The sequence below is a fragment of the Pseudochaenichthys georgianus genome, chromosome 23, assembly GCF_902827115.2.
Source record: "Pseudochaenichthys georgianus chromosome 23, fPseGeo1.2, whole genome shotgun sequence".
Taxonomy (NCBI): Eukaryota; Metazoa; Chordata; class Actinopteri; order Perciformes; family Channichthyidae; genus Pseudochaenichthys; species Pseudochaenichthys georgianus.
The window spans coordinates 15,334,350-15,351,337 of record NC_047525.1 but is presented as its reverse complement, the minus strand read 5'-3'; the positions used below and the strand labels follow the sequence as shown (position 1 = coordinate 15,351,337).

The following is a 16,988-nucleotide window of genomic DNA, read 5'->3' as shown; positions in this document are numbered from 1 at the left end:
CCTGATTATAAATGACAAAACACGTTATTTTCCCACTGTGTTTTATTTTTTAATTGACAAAACTACACAATTATGACTGCTTTATTACATATAACATAATTCTAAGATGCTGCTGAGGTAAAACATTATTCGGACATAGCTTTTTGGTCAGGCCATCTCTACAGCTTCCAATGTTTGGGACCCTCCAGATCAGGTATTGAACATAAGTTCTTATAATACATTCAGGAGGTAGAAGAGTTATTATTAAAAAAAGTAGAAACAAGTTGAATACATGTGAACCACCGAAGAAGAGCAATAAGATAGGTAGGCCTATGTCTAATTTAATATTCAATGTAGAATTGAAGTACCGTGAAGCTAGTTGTGCTAGCTTCACGGTACTTCAATTCTACACTACTAGCACTACTAGCTTCATGTGCACACAGGTAGCCTTATTTTGGTTTAGGGTTAGCTTCATGTGGAAAGTATTTATGTATGTAACGTATAATGAGGCATTTTGTAGGTAAAGCATCTGCCATGAGGCTGATGTTGTATCCCGTTAGATATTTAAGTGTTTGACTCTTTAAAGTGCCCCAGTTTAATCACATGCAAACCTTGCTAAATGAAGGTAAATGCCCTGAGAACACTCCACTGGGCATGGAGCACATTGGACAAACTGTCATGAAAACAAAGCATTATTTGTTTTAATTTATTTCATGCTCTCTTGCTGCCTGTCCTTTTACTTCCCTGCTGTTTCCCTTTTTGAAATTAAAAATGAGGGTCGAAAGTTTTATTTACTAGTTTTATTTACTAGAAGGCTGAGTATCTATTATTTCTCCATCACCTACTTTTCATGATTCTATTATCTTGCAAAGAATGGGGTTTTAAGAGAGATTAAGTAATGCAATCTATTACTCACTTCCATATAAAGACACACTGCATTAGTCACCTCTACTCATTGCTATTCTATTTCCTGTCAATGTCTTTCAGCCGCCATGACTATAGTAATTGGATTTGAGGGAAGTGCCAATAAGATTGGCATTGGAATCATCAGGGATGGTGAAGTGCTGTCTAACCCGAGACGGACCTACATTACCCCCCCTGGTCAAGGCAAGTTGTCCCTTTCACTTTACCGGTGATATGTAAAAGTCTAACAATCTTGCATGTGAAGTTAACAATCTGGTTTTTTACCCATCAGGTTTCTTGCCGAGTGACACCGCCAGGCACCACCGTGCTGTCATTCTGACGGTCCTGAAGGAGGCGCTGGAGCAAGCAGGGCTGAAGCCTGCAGACATCGACTGTGTGGCGTTCACCAAAGGTAACATAACATGCTGGGTGTTCACCTTGTGGGAGAATCAGATATGAACGTGTCACATGCTTGTCGGAACAATGATAACATGATTCATCAGGCTCCATACTGGTTTTGATTAAAAAAAAATCCATGCCAGTGACATTACAAGAGAACGTAGAATAGCTTGATGTATATTATTTTTCTAGATATTGAATGGTATCACAATAGAAAACCCATTTCTATGCTATGTGCTACTCTCATCCACAGGTATTGGCTGAGAAAAAAAGCAAGTGGACATTTTATTCAGACTGGTGCAACATAGTATTTCATTATCTATAAAAGGTCTTATTATATTCCCGCAAGGCGACACCAAACGGACAGACGATATGATGCTTTCTCTCAAACCAGAATGTAACATCATCACTCCAACGTCACAAACACCTCTCTTTTTCCTCCAACAAAGTTATATAATAAAATTTAAATAAATAGTGCAAGAACACGTAAATTGAATATGATATATCATATACAAGTACAGAATGTAAATGTAATTATTATCATATTCTATTTACGTGTATATAGACTTCTTGCACTATTTTCTATTTTTGTATTTTATTATATAACTATGATGCATTGTTGGAGGAGCTCGCTCGGGTCATAAGATTTTCATTGCCATTTCTACACTGAAGCTGATGTGCATGTGACATTACATCCAGTTTAATCTTGCATTTTCTGTCCTTTGTCGCTTCATCAGGTCCTGGTATGGGCTCTCCCTTGGTGACGGTGGCTCTGGTGGCTCGTACAGTTGCCCAGCTGTGGGGGAAGCCGCTGCTCGGTGTGAACCACTGCATTGGACACATTGAGATGGGCCGACTCATCACACAAGCCGACAACCCCACCGTGCTTTACGTCAGTGGAGGAAACACACAGGTCGGTTTCTGTGCATAAAGAGTGAGCTATAACATACACAGTTTTAAGTTCATTAGGTATAAATGTCATTTCTTCCTGTGCAGGTTATTGCATACTCTGAGCGGCGATACAGAATCTTTGGGGAGACCATCGACATCGCAGTTGGCAACTGCCTGGACAGGTTTGCTAGAGTTATAAAGGTGTGTACCATGACTTTCAATTGAATAATAAATGGCCTATTGCTGCCTGTGATAAATGTGTGTTAAAGGTCCCCTATTATACTGTTTTTCATCAATATATTATAGGTCATATATACATATACATATACAAAACATGTCTCTGAAGTGTTTGGCTCGAAATACCAAACAGATCATTGCAGCATCCCATAATCCCCTCTGTTTCAGCCCTGTTTCAAAAGTGCTGATTCTCTGTCTGTTACCTTAGATGAAAATAAGGAGCCCCCGCCAGATATTTGGTTAAAAAGAACACAATGGTGCTCTAGGAGGAGATTCAGGTGATAAGGTGGGGGGGGGGGTACCTTGGTTGCTGATTGGCTAATGGTTACACAAGCCAAAAAATCGTCATGACATCATAAAGTGGCCAAAATCTGATCAGCTCATTTTCAGACAGGTTTTTATATAAATGGATCAGGACAAAAAGAGAAGGGGTCTTTCTTCCTAAAACTTTCAGAATCTCTTTACACAGAGGGGACACATGTTAATGGATAAAATACATGAAAAAGTGGATTTTGCATAATAGGTCCCTTTAATACTGAATCTGGAAATGTTTCTCCACTCAGATTTCCAATGACCCCAGTCCAGGATACAACATCGAGCAGATGGCTAAAAAGTAAGAGAGCCACTAAGCAGCTCCAGTGTTGTTTGCTTAATGTTTGTTTGTATACTAATGATAAATACTTACCTCTGCTTTTTGTCCATGCTGTCAGAGGGAGTCAGTATGTGGAGCTACCATATACGGTAAAAGGAATGGACGTCTCATTTTCTGGGATTACCTCTTACATTGAGGTGAGTGGCTTGCTCTTCCTTGGAAGTGTTGGTCTACAATAAATGCTTGTATCTTAATAATTGTTTATTCTTCTCTGCTGTCTTTTGACTATGTGCAACATTTGTGACAAACGTTCAAACTCTCTCTTTTAGTGTTTTCAAGTGGTATTATTGCTGGTGCCTCCATCGGATTTCATCAATTTTCCTCACAGCTTTTCACAACACAGGACGCATGGCATTTATTTCCAAACAAATGGAGATAACATATTAGCTGCCAGTTAAATGTAATGTGAACAACAAAACGTGTTTATGAACTGTTAGCAACATGGCTAACTTCAAAGTTACTGTCCAAAGCAAGGAACAAGTGTAAGAATTCCGAGGTGCTTGACACCCTGATCCCAGGCCGAGTAAAATACCAAGTCTTTCTGAGAAGTAAGCAGCGTTTGTAACTTACAGATCTAGCTAAGTTTAAAAAAAAAAATGTCATATCTCCTTCCCTTTTTCAACTTTGGCTTTCAACAGTCAATATTGCTCCAGTTGTTCCACTGTCAATTTATTTTCTGGTTCATAATCCGAACAGTTATTTTTCTGTCTTAGGAAGCTGCTCACAAGATGATCAGCTCGGGTCAGTGTTCAGCAGAGGACCTGTGCTTCTCCCTGCAGGTACAACCATCTCTATCAGTTCATCAAATAATATAGCCCTAACTGAACCTGTGTAGCAAAGTGAGTTAAAAAGCTCTATACCGGGGGTGTCCAAACTTTTTTCCCTGAGGGCCACATACAGAAAAGCATACGATGGGCCTGGCCACTCAATAGAGGTATATTGCCTCATAAGCTAAATTATAAGTTACTTGAATAATATGCTTTAAAGGTCCCATGTCATGCTTTTCCGGTTATTACCCGTCCCCTTGTGTGTTATGTAGCTTTTTCTGCATGTAAACGGTCTGCAGAGTCACAAACCCTCAAAGTACAGCCTGTAGCGAGTACAACTCTAACACAGAAAAGACCTGTCTGTGCTGCCCCAGAACGCCTCGTTGGACATTTCTATTTTTCCATTTTTTCTTCCTGAGTATAGTGACGTAACGATACCCAGGTCCCAATGGACCAATCCGTGGAGCTCCTCAGACACACACACTCACTCAGCCTTATCTTTTCTTAGCCACGTCTCCGTGGATCTCCACTCACAGTTCGCCACACACTCGCAGCAACCAGGAAATGACACCAGTAGTCCAGCTCACACTGTCCGCCCCTCGAGCCTCAAAGCAAAGGGCGGAGCAGCGAGCCCCGCAACGTCCCGCCAACACGGCACCCAGACCCCACGCAGCATTCTCATCTGATTGTCCTTACTGGTGTCCTTTTCTGGTTGCTAACAAACACCATTGTAACACATAATCACACATCAGAGCACAGTGGGCTCACAGGGGGGGGGGGGGGAGCTCCAACAAGCCGTTTAGGACAGAGAGTGAATACACATACTATACAGAGATGCTGTATGAGACATGTTTTTGATTTTGGAACATTGAACAATGTAAACAATGGAATTATGATCAGTAGAAATGGCCATGACATGGGACCTTTAAGAAAATAACAGCCTACATCACATCTCTCCATAGGGTTTCATTGCTTATAATAAGGGGAAGTAGGAAGGGTATATCTCAAGCTTGTTATGCAATTCAATTATTGGGCTTTTTTTGTATTAACTAAGATTTGTTTGAACATATTTTCAACTTTATTTGATGGAATTTATTTGAAAAGTGTGCTTATAAACACATGAACACTGGGTAATATATGTTTACATGTACAAGAAGTACAATATAAGATGAGCACAAGTTTCAGGTGTGGGTCGTATTCCATTATACTTTTAGAATTTGCTGCGGGCCGATTCAAAATGGAACAGGGGCCGCATTTGGCCCCCAGGCCGTAGTTTGGACGCCCCTGCTCTATACATATGAGTAGAAGCCAATTTGATAGTGTCGCCCAACACTAAAGTCCCCCCCCCCCCCCACAGGAGACGGTGTTCTCCATGCTGGTGGAGATCACAGAGAGGGCCATGGCTCACTGCGGCTCCGGAGAGGTCCTGATAGTGGGGGGTGTTGGCTGTAAGTGCACCAGACCTGTTCACAGGACATACTATAACACTTTTCTTTTTACGACACTTTTTTTGTTTGACTTCTCTGACATTCTATATCATGACATGATCATGTGACCCCCTGGCTCCTCTGTAGGTAACCTGCGTCTGCAGGAGATGATGGGGGTGATGTGTAAGGAGAGAAATGCCAAGCTTTTTGCCACAGATGAACGGTAAACATACACATTCAAATGACAATAGATTCACTTTAGATTCCCACGAATGAGCAATAGGTTGAAGGTCCCTGGACCAAAACTTAAATTGCTCTAATCTTTGTAAACCTACACTATTACTGGGTCAAAAAACTCAAACTCAGGACGCTTTAACTGACCCTATCCTGCGGTGTTTGTGTCCCATATCGGTGTAAATTATGTATACATCAAATTGAACCATTGCTTTTGCATTTTAAATATTATTTACAACAAACCACACACACTGCTTGTTTCCCCTCTCAGGTGCTGTTATTTGCACACAAATATTTCACTTAAGTTGAGAAGTCCATTATGATAAACACATCGTCTAAAATAAAGTCTTGTTTGATGTCAGGTAGTTTCAGACACCGTGAAAAACATTTAGCAGTAATGTAACATAGCCCTATAGTTCCTAAAATAGCCTGTGATTTCGGTCCGTCGCACCATTGTGTTCCAGGTTCGGTCCAGATAACAGTGTTCACTCTGTTTCACAGGTTCTGCATTGATAACGGAGCGATGATTGCTCAAGCTGGCTGGGAGATGTTTAGGTCTGGTCAGGTGACGGAGCTAGAAGACTCGTGGATTACTCAAAGGTAGAATTCACCCTGGTCTTTTTTTTGTGCAAAATAATGAAAATCAAGACTCTCCCAGCTAAAACACCAGCAGTATAGATGTAACTATTACCTTCAATCCTCCAGGGTGAATCATATTTCAAGTCAAACGAATTGAAGTGTAGATAAGTTGTTGATCTTTGATCTGATCGAGTGAATGTCGCCAACTGACTGTGCGCAGTCATTCTTTTTTATCCGTCCATTAACAGTTCTCCTTTCATAGGTACAGAACAGATGAAGTGGAGGTGACATGGAGAGACTGAGCCACATCTTGGTGCTACACACGCTGCTGCAGCAGGTCTGTCGTAGGACCCCGAAATATTAAAGCATTTTGTTAAAAAAGAGCCACAGATTTATTTTTTCATTTACTACGCTACAGTTTACTTGTTTAAAACATCATCACATTGCTGAGGCAACGAGTGTAACAGTGGCAGATGCAGTTTGAAAACGTTGTCAATCACACCTTTTTCTTTTTTAGGAAAACACAGCTAAGCAGGTCCACTTGCCATGAAGAACACCCCAGTTTCTTTTTATGTTCAGTTATGTTCCACTTGTAATTGTCAAAGAGGAAAATATGTTTTTACTTCGCCATTATGTACAGCAATAAATCTGACCTTTTAAATAAATACAAAAAGAGTAGAAAATGTCAAGTTTATTCATTGTTTTGTTTTTACTCGTATTCTTCCTCTTTCTCCAGTGTATTTCTAAAATCAATATATTTTTCCCAAAAAATTATCTGTACATTATATACCTTATAAGTTTGAGTAACTTATACCCAATCAGGAAAGGAAAAAAACACAGCCTTACGATCGGACAGTTAAAGGTTGGACTCTACTGTGCCTATGACTACACCCCTCTAAATAACCATGTTTCATATTAAATACTATGATATTTTTGTTACATACAATACTTTAAAGTTTTGTTGACCATTTCATCACCCCCGTCCTTCAATACACTGGCTCCCTGCCCGTCAACGAATACACTTACAAAATTAATAAATCTAAAAATAACGAAAATATCAGAAAAAAGGACATAGTATGTCGAAAATATCAGAAAAAAGGACACGGTATAGTATGTGGAAAAATCTGAAAAAAACTACATAGTGTAGTACGTCGGAATTATGAGAAATAGGACATAGTATAGTGTGTAAAAAAATCGTAACATGTCAAAATGAGAAAAAAAGACTAATCTAAAAAAAGTCATTGTCCAGCTCTTTGTCGTAAAAAAGTCATTTATAATTAAAAGTAATTTTAAAAAAAATGATTTGTCCTGCGCGTGTTGCAAAACATTTTTACATTGATTGCAAATACTGGGTCACATGACAAAGAAGCTATTGAAACATATTGAGACTTCACACAGGCTTTAATTCCTTTGATACCCTTTACACTATTACTTTGTAATAGTATATACTTACCTATTTGCCTCTATCCTTATCACCACTAGGAGGCAGAGTTTCGCTGTAAGAGGAAAAAGGCATCATGAGGAAAAAAAGGAGCCAAAGATTAATTTTAACCCACCTCATTTTATTAAGCAAAGTATCAGAATGGTTTGCAATTAGTTGTTTAACAAATACAAAGATAACTTAGGGAATGTAATGAACAGTACGGGCAATACTGTTTGAGTATAAATGAACCAGAGATGAATAATCATAATAATGTGACTTATTACATGTTGAAATGTGTGCCTCTCACCTTTGTGACATGTAGTGTGTGTGTGTGTGTGTGTGTGTGTGTGTGTGTGTGTGTGTGTGTGTGGTGTGTGTCAGGTGACTCCATTTGACAGCAGCTAAACAGTAGTGATATGACAGTGTTGAGAAAAACAAACAAAATAAAACTGAAACGCCTTCACATCTATCTCTGGCTGCATGTGCTCAAGATGTGGTAACTATAGAACATTAATGAAAAAACATGTGACCTATAGTTACATAGCCAATCAGAGGGCTTAAAGCCAGCAAACCAAAATATATAAAACTAAATATATATATTATTAGCCCTCACAATGAGCTCTGTATTTGGGGTCAGAACTTAACCAAAAAGTACACTGAGATACCCAACAAACTGTACTTCACGCTTGAAAAAGAAATGAATTGCACATCTGTTAATGGGAAGGAATGACTACAAAATTAACATCACTTTCTACATTAGAGCCGCTGCAAATTTGAAATCAAATTGCACAGTGCTCTTTAATTATATCTTGGGACACGGTATTATTACTTCTTTTTGAAAAATAACATTCACGAGCATATAGAGTAGATCCATCTCTCTTGTAAATATCTGGAAGTAACTATAAAAAAATAAAGATGGAAAATAAATCAGTTTTGCCTTTTCAGGAGAGTTTCCCCCTGCTACTGATAACAACTCAGCATATTAACAAAAACATCCACTGTACATATCAGACTCTAAAAGATATATACTGTCACCTCTTGTTAATGATTTACATCCAAAAATAAAATAAAATCTTCAGTCAGTTTTTAAAGTGATCAGTAGAAACTTCAGAGGCTGGTGCGTGCTGCATCATTACAACGCGGCGTGACAGTCAGAAGGTCACGCGTCGAGAGCAAAGCTCGTCTTTCCACAGTGTCTGACTACACTTCAGTTCTTTCTTTTTTACAGTGTCTTGCCATTTGTCTATCACAGCAGCATGGACTCCTGCAGGGCGAACGCCTCCTGTGCGTGCCTGTAGTGTGGCCCTCCGAACAGCTGGGGGAGCTGTTGGCGAAGGACGGGCTCCTGGAGTGGAGTCCTGTAGTGGAGCAGGGGCTCTGGGTTGGGGGGGAAAGTGAACTCCTGAACGGGCGACATTTGGGCTCGCTCGAAGCTGGGGGAGCGGGGCACACCACCTGGGGTATGAGGGGGCCGCTCATCATCTGGAGCCCATGGGAGGGCCCCGTCTACAGGCCGCCGATGCCCCCCGCCTTCATGAAGTTGCTCAAACCTGTAGTCCACCTGTGAGGTGGAGGTGAGTTGCTGCAGGTAGATCGGGGTGGACCTCCCCTGGGTTTCCAGCTGCAGGGAGTGCTCTGGTGGGGGCCTCACGTTTCGGGGGTTCCCCGGCGGCCCCCTGCGGTAGGTTGTGTAGCAGTTGTTCATGAGAGTTTTCTCCGGGGAGGGGTTCTGGCGCTGGGTGGTGGCGTACGCTCGATCCCCGTACACCACGCTGGAGAGCGGGGTGAATCGGGAGGGAGGGGCGTAGAGTCGGTCCTCTCCCCGGGGGTCCCGGCTCACGCTGTAAGCAGGGTGGAGGATGGGAACTTCTGTTGTAGTTCTGCCCGGGGAGTGCTGCTGGGGGGGGGTGCTGTACTGGCTGCCGGGGTACACCCTCCCTGGACTGTTGTTGGTGAACGCAGGAGGGTGATTGGCCATTTTCGACCCGGAGGCGACAGACACCGTGCTCCCGGCTAGGCTCGGGCTGCCCTGATGGAGGGACGACACATTGAAGGGGGTGTCACTGCGAGGGGTCCTCATTCTGGACGGGGGTCTGTCAAGCTCCAGGATCTCTAAATCCTGCTCCAACAGCCCCGGCACGTTGTCATACTGCGAGGCATTGGAGCCGCGGTTGGTGTCGGGGATGAAGCCCTTGGAGTTCGGGCGGCGGGGGGCCAGGGCGCTGTCCTCTGGGCTGGAGGGGGCCGGTGAAGCCCCCCTGCTCTGGTGGACGTCCCGCGCGGCTGCCGCTTTCACCGCCTCCAGCTTTGTGTCTGAGGGTTTGAACCAGCGGGGGGTGATCTCTTTGCGGGAGCTGGAGGCCGCGTTGGAGTTGTGGTTGGCGGTGGCGTGGCTCTGAGGCTTCCCTCGATCCACCGGGGGTGTCGGGGCGGGGGCTGAGGGCGGTGGGGCCCCCCTTTCAGGTGTAGTGGAATGCTTCCGCTGATCATTGGGAATCTCCCCCGACCCTCTTGAGCGAGCGTCTCTTTTTTCAGCCTTGTGATGGCGGATGGATTTCTCCAGCGAGTCCCGGCGTAAGCGGCTGGGGGGCCGACTGTCCTGCTGACAGACCGGTAGCGGACTCGGGTCCTGGGGGGGCTCCGCAGGGTTGGTGTGGCTTTGCCCGTTAGCCACGTGGTTCACCACCACTGGGGCCACCTCAGGAGGAAGCTGACCTAAAGGCTTCTTGGGATACTCATCTTCTTTACCTGCAAGATTACAAAAAAAAAAGGAAACAAATTAGAGCGCCATCGAGAAACAAAACAAATGATGGTTTGACACACGGTGTGGTGAGTCACAACAGGGACATGGATTCATGCAACACCACTGCCATAAAGAGGTAACACATAAAGGAGAAACACAATCAAATTTCCACAGGCAGAGCGAAGGACAAAAAACTAAATGAATTATTTCCCATCGTGCTGAAAGGGTTCATTAAGGAAGTGACAATCGATTGAGTTAAATGATGACTTTCACTTCATTTCATTAAACTGTACTTAGCTGCAGTACTAGCCCCAGACTTAAAAGGTCATGCAGACATAATTCTTGATTTATGAACCAAGTTACTGAGACTAATGAGCATTAAAGCCACAGACATATGTCTTCACTTAGACTTGTCCAAAGTTACTATTGCAAATCCAGTGCATGTTACAAGAAATGACATTGATACGAATGCTTTAAGTAAAATACAGTTAACAGGAACATAGACACAGTGATGGTGTTGTTGGGGCTGTGAGGCAAAGTGTGAAGTCAGGCAACAGCAGCTGAGAGAGGAGGGATCCAGGAAGTAAACTTCTTGAAAATGTGAAATGTGTCTGTCCATGAAGAATTTATCCACTGGCTTCGGACTTTTTCTCTCTTTTTTTCTTCTTTTTCTTCCTTTCTTTTTCTTTTCTGTCCCTAACCCTCATGAGAATTGTATAAATGTATGTGAAAAAAGTTCAAATTTCTGGTCTTTTTCAACGTTAGGAGCAGTTTTGCAAAGGGTTTGTTCTAGCGCTAGAGTAATACAGTTTTCTTTCAGGAATCCTTCATCCTGTCCACTCTTCATCATTTCTCTAAATCTTGCAGATGTAATTCTGAAAACCTTTTATGAGGTCAAGTTCACAAGTCCACTGAGACATGCTGCACATTTTTGTGAAAAAGGCAGACTAACAAGAAATGTAATTCCGAATAATGTTTTAAACCTATAGCTGCATTCTTAATATAACATGTCCTGAACTGAAAGCGTACGCTGCCACTCTACATCAAAGATTCATCCACACAGAGTCAATTATACTGCTGTGGTGATGTGGTTAGGGAAAGAGGAGACCATAAAACCACTGGCATTTGTCCCAGTTCAGCCCATTCAGATACAAAAATGTAAAAAATCATCCCTCCTGCACACCAGCAAATGTGGTAGCACTGTTTAAACAGAAGTTAAACAAAAGCCTCCAGTGTTTGGAAAGTGGCTCATTATCTTGTCAGCGTGCAGTGAAAGGAACAGAAAGCTTCCGTTGAAGCTGTGTGGGCTATAAAAGAAAGTTCCTCTTTCAGCTGCAGTACTAAAACATCTTACAAAATGTGAAGTCTCTGCTGCTGTTATACAAGGACTAACTGACCTGCGACTAATAACAGGAAAACGTCACAGAAGGACCCGAAACATATATTTTGAGAGGTGATCATTTCAGTAAATTTATCATTTGGAAAAGCAATTTAAAATTATTAACCTCACGACTTGAGAGAACAGTGAACAAAAAAGGTGCCCATTAGATGATTATATAAATAGCTTAACAGTTATAAATTATATATTTCAAAAACATACTTAAACTATAATTGAAATATAATTATTTTATCTCAAAAGCTCAACGTAATAAATGGCACTAACAATCAATTAGTCAGCCACCAGAGGACATGATGTCTCCTCAAAGTCCTTTATTGACAAAAAAAGGCAGTAAAAGGTAAAAAAAAGAAACAAGAGGAGAGCCAGACACTGCAGGACCGAAGCAACTTATTTGTAAATATTATAATGTGGGGGGATAAAAAAAAAAAAACAGTATTTTGTGAGGGCAAACCCTGAGTGCTGCTGGACAGACATAAGACAGACAGGACTGACTGAGGGACAGATGGACAGAGACATGGAGAGGGGAACACCAGTCAGGATAGCCCACCGGTTACTGTTGTAGGAGGGGATGTGGCCCCCACTCACGGCCACACTTTTGCTGTTGTTGGCTAACATCGTTTGAAAGGAGAGGGAGAGAAGCAGATTATTGAGAAGAGCAAGATTAGAAAAACAGACACCGCTAATAATGCTAATGCTACGAGCTAAAGGACAGCAGGAAGACACAAGTAAAAGCCATGATACCAAAAAGGGGCATTTGTTTCATTGTAGTGTTCGACTGGTGCATTTTTTCCAGTAAGGACTGTAGAGCTGCAATGATAAGTCGACTTATAGATCAACATGAATATAAGGCAAATGCTATTTGTACACGGGTGTACCCAAAGTAATTTTCTTATGCAAAAATTGAAGAAAATTGTGTTTTTCAGACTTTCAAATATGGATAAATCCCTTTTTTCTCAGTTTAATATCATATTAAAGTGAATATATTTTGGTGTTGGACAAACAACAAGATATTTAAAGATATTAACTTGCACAAACATTTTTTGTCTTGGCTATTTTCATTTTATAAACCACTCGATTAATCAAAAAAGGATCAGCTGATTAGTCCAATCGTAATTGCAGCTTTTGAATGCTGATTTTGTGAAGCTATTTTTAAATTTGATTATTTATTTGTGTACTACAATGTTTTGCCTATGGTTTTAATATTATTTGTTATTTTATAAATGATTTAAACTAATTGCTGATTTAGGAAAATTCTAGAAAGTGGTTTAAAAAAGCCCAAGGTGATGACTTTAAATAGTTTTCAAATCACAAAAAGATTCAATATACATTTCAATAATACAGGTAAATTGATCAAATGTTTACTTTTAGCGCAATTGTGAATTGAAAGAAGAGGTTGTTCTTTATCAGTATTAAGGATACTAAAAACCACAAGACAATTGTATAAGTTCACATTATATCCTATAGTCCAAAACTAGCAAGCCACATGTCTGGGAGCAAATTAGTTTGATATGCTAAACAAATATGTCCAGGATCCGTAGAATTTTTCAGAATAGTGGGTTGCAGATTAACATTTTTCAAAGGGGGGTTCGTTCGTTTAACATGAAACACTTGAAATAACTAAAGGATAAGTTAAAAAAGAAAGTAGAAAGAAAGTGAGGTCAAAGACAACTATTTCTGCTAAAAAGTTAGCAATGATTGAGTGAGACCTAAACATTTCAGCTCACACTGCACTTTAACTTTTATTCATGTACCTTTTGTTATTCATGTTTTATTATCTGTGTTTTTAAATGCCATTTTATAATATGTTTCTTAATGTCTTTCATTTTTGCAAAGCACTTTAAATTGCCTTGTGTTGAAAGGTGCTATATAAATAAACTTGCCTTGCCTATAGTGACGCATGAAATAAAATAAAAATGGCATACTACTTTAGATCAGACTTGTAGTAAAATACTGAAATAGCAGAGTATGAGTTTGAAGTTGCCTCTGGTTTCAGACTCAGAGTCGACTTGATAAATGTCCCTTCTGGTATTACAGCTGTTTGCCTCTGGCCCTCGTGCTGCAGCAGTACCTGGGGCAGGCAGCTCCATCTTGGTCTTCCTCAGCTCCGTCATGGACGCCTGCAGCTGATCCACCACAAAGTCGTCCTCGAAGAAGAAATTTTTGGACAAAGTCACCTGCAGAAACTCCACCAGCTCCTCCATGGACAGCTTCAACAGGTGCTCTGTAGAAAACATACACACAGTTAGACATTTATAGTGTTTGAGTGGTGGACAGCAGATGCTAGCACTGTGCCGTCAGCTCACTCTTGTGCAGTTTGAGGATGGTGTAGGACATGGTGGGTAGCACCCTCTCTCCCTCCAAAATGTAGATGTCCCAGATCCTGAGGGTGAGGGTGAAGGGAGTCTGCACAGAAAAAACACAACAAGAGGTGAGGTTACTTATAATCGAAAACCAAAATTAACAATGTTTCACTAGTTTCTTTCCTTCCCTATCTCATTAGTTCCTATGATATAAATCAATGTAAACATTTATAAATGCCTCAGTAATTTTTTTGAAAGCTAGGAACCAGTGGCGGTTCTAGGGGGGGCCAACTGACTTCGGACCCCCCTGAAAATGAAAAGTTTATGATTAAACAATTTCTTGGCTGACGGAATACAGATTCTAACGTTATTTGTCATTCTAGTCGGACCCATTAGAGCGTGAAAACTGTAACCATGAGTATCTGAAGTAAATATGTGTACTGAAACAAAACCAATAACTGTATCGCATTGTTTTCTTATGTGCAATTACTTCATACTGTCTTTGCCTTTTTCGTCCTGCATTTATTGTGCCCCTCTATTACGGCTGCTGTTTCTGCCTGCTCGGTAACCTGTCTGGGATTGTCTGCAGCTGTGTGTGTGATAATGTAAATGAGCTGTGTGGTTGCCCCAACGTGATTGGCTGTCATCTCCTGGTCCACTTCCGAGGACACTGATTGGAGCACGCCGGGCCCGACGTTCTCCAATCGCAGCGCACTGGAGACGACTACAAAGCTGGGGACAATCATCACTCTGGAGGGGTCTGTTGAGTGAACAGACGCCTCTCGCTACTTGCTTTTCGTTCTGTGGTTAACTTGTGTGGTCTGTGTCTGGTAGTGTGATATTGTGTGTTAGTAGTGCCTAGAGTAGCTTAGTTAGAGGTTAGAGTAGTTTACATAGTGTTTAGAGTAGCTTAGGTTTTGTGACTGTTGCCTTTAGTTTACAGATGTAGCACCTCATTTCAGACTCCAGCTTACAGCTTCCTGCCTACGACTTGCCTAAGACCAGTATCGAGGAATGTTAAGCCCTCCCACTATTTTCCAAGAGGGCGTTGCCAGATTTTCAATTTCAGGTTTTAACCAGCAGATGGCGCTTCATTCACAAATACAGAAAGACAAGTTTCATGGACTTGCAGTTGTGTTTTGAAGAGCATTTGAACACATCAATATTTTAGATCAACTAAAGCATATCTAATCTTGTAATTCAATAATATATAGTCTTTATATATTAAATAATCATAATAATAATGTAAATGTTTACATTACACTTCTTTATTTGTTATGCTCATACTTTTATCTTTACAATCGTTTGCTTTAAGATGCAGTATATTTTTTGTATATTTTTGTGTTTGTTTCCTCCTGCTCCCTTTTGGACACATACTGTATGATTTATTATTATTATTAATATGAAGATATTATTAAGATAAAATAAGATAAGATGTTACTTTATTGATTGAACATTTTAGTTTAGAATGTGCTGTCCCAAGGTAATTCAGAAGGCTCACAGGTCACATTCCGACCATTATTTAAAACAATAGGTGCTTTCACACCGTCTACAGTTTGATTTGTATATGGAGCTCTGTGGCTGAATGGCCAGCGATTAGGTGTGGCACATTTATCATAGGTGATCAGAGCTAACTGCCTGCAGTCAGATTTCATTTAAAAAACAGATCTGATTTTAAGAATAAGAATAATGCATATTGAACTGGTTTAATTCATTAGTGAGTTTATTTAACACTAGAACCGCCAATCGGGTCAATTTGTGTGATGTGTGATGTGTGTTGTGTGTGTGCAATGTAACTTTTTTTCAATAAAATATTAAAGTCTCCCAGTCCGTGACTTTTCCTGAAAGTGTGTTATGTAGCACCCTATGTTGTTAAAAATTGCATTCTAATAGCGGGATTTGGCGGTTTTAGGTAGGCCTATACAAAAACCTCTGGCGGTTCTAGTGTTAAGGTAATTAGGTACAGTAGAAGCCCTTTTTTATCAGAAACGAATTTAGCAGTTGAACATAAAAGTCAACTAACTGAGGGTCACTTGCAATGACAGTGTTGTGTCTAACTGTAAGCTTGTCACTCAGAGTAACCTACAGTTAATTTAGCTGCTGGAGAAGAAAGATCAGGGGGGAGGGGGGGAGAGAGCTGTGGTTGATGGGCCATTAGTTGTGTAAATACACAGCTGAGAGCTGCCTCATTCAGACTGTTTAAAAAACGGTAACAACGAACTATTTTTCTTAGCGGATGCATGTCAATTTAAATCAATACATACAACTATTTTTTAAATCAATAAAGACATTTTCTAAATCCATAAAAGCATTTCAATTAATATTGGGAGTCATGTCGTTACTTTGTTGAGAATGTGGCCATTTAATAAGCGGGATAATTTGCAGCGACTTGTTCCTTATGGGGAAAATAACACCCTTCATGCTGATCCTGATCTGCCGACGAGGCACCATTAAAATATAAATATTTTTAGTGAATTACTGAGTTTAGGCACGTTAATAACGTTTTAATGAAGTTGGATACAGTATATTTATATTTGTCATTGATTTCATGTCAATTCGGCGAACATAAACATAAATGATCGTGGTGAAGATGATGATTAAATTAGGATTAAAAATCGAGAGCCGGGCTGCATTTCCTCCCGTTCGTTTTTTTCGACTAAATAACATTATTTTGTTAAATAACAACATGGTGATGTTTTGTAGATGATTACATGTCTCTTATTTAGCACAGAGTATGATATCCGTGACATATGGATCTTAACAAAGTTCCACTGTACATCCAGCGTACTGTATCTGACTTTATTTCACATGAGCTCCAGTGCGGAACCCCACTGCACCCCCTGGTGGATCAATGATCCATTGCAGATGGCTTCATAATAATTGCATTTATTTATCACGGGGGAGGTCTCAAGTCAAGCTGGAGGTTTTCCCTTGAGTGAGGGCAGATCACGTACCAATCACGGCTCTCGCGTTTCAAACTGTCTGAAATGAAGCGTGACATCTGTAGCTGTGTGTTTTGTATATATTCCCTGTGTTAGTCTGTACCACTTTTATA

At 40.8% G+C, this 16,988-nt stretch overlaps 2 protein-coding genes across 6 annotated transcripts in view; one reads left to right on the top strand and one right to left on the bottom strand.

Moving 5' to 3' along the window:
* The first annotated feature begins 99 nt into the window (after positions 1 to 99).
* Positions 100 to 6,745, top strand: osgep (O-sialoglycoprotein endopeptidase). Of its 3 annotated transcripts, none has more exons than XM_034112472.2 (13): positions 100 to 193; positions 967 to 1,086; positions 1,175 to 1,294; positions 2,019 to 2,194; positions 2,278 to 2,373; positions 2,973 to 3,022; positions 3,120 to 3,198; positions 3,775 to 3,840; positions 5,186 to 5,276; positions 5,403 to 5,478; positions 5,991 to 6,089; positions 6,331 to 6,405; positions 6,586 to 6,745. In XM_034112472.2, exons 2-12 carry the CDS (start codon positions 972 to 974, stop codon positions 6,368 to 6,370), a joined length of 1,008 nt encoding a protein of 335 aa, XP_033968363.1. In that variant the 5' UTR covers positions 100 to 193; positions 967 to 971; the 3' UTR covers positions 6,371 to 6,405; positions 6,586 to 6,745. The 3 variants fall into 3 exon arrangements, with proteins under 3 accessions (XP_033968363.1, XP_033968361.1, XP_033968364.1); XM_034112470.2 differs by lacking the exon at positions 100 to 193 and adding an exon at positions 201 to 303; XM_034112473.1 differs by lacking the exons at positions 100 to 193; positions 6,586 to 6,745 and adding an exon at positions 201 to 303 and having other exon boundaries at positions 6,331 to 6,406.
* Positions 6,746 to 7,609: 864 nt separating this feature from the next.
* Positions 7,610 to 16,988, bottom strand: part of usp6nl (USP6 N-terminal like) — an 84,073-nt gene continuing 74,694 nt past the window's right edge. For all 3 annotated transcript variants that reach the window (XM_034112577.2, XM_034112575.2, XM_034112576.2), the window contains 3 exons: positions 13,937 to 14,036; positions 13,702 to 13,854; positions 7,610 to 10,239 (listed from right to left, as the gene is read on the bottom strand). In XM_034112577.2, coding sequence (XP_033968468.1) covers positions 8,738 to 10,239; positions 13,702 to 13,854; positions 13,937 to 14,036 — 1,755 coding nt within the window. In that variant the 3' untranslated portion in view covers positions 7,610 to 8,737. The remainder of the gene's footprint in view (positions 10,240 to 13,701; positions 13,855 to 13,936; positions 14,037 to 16,988) is intronic.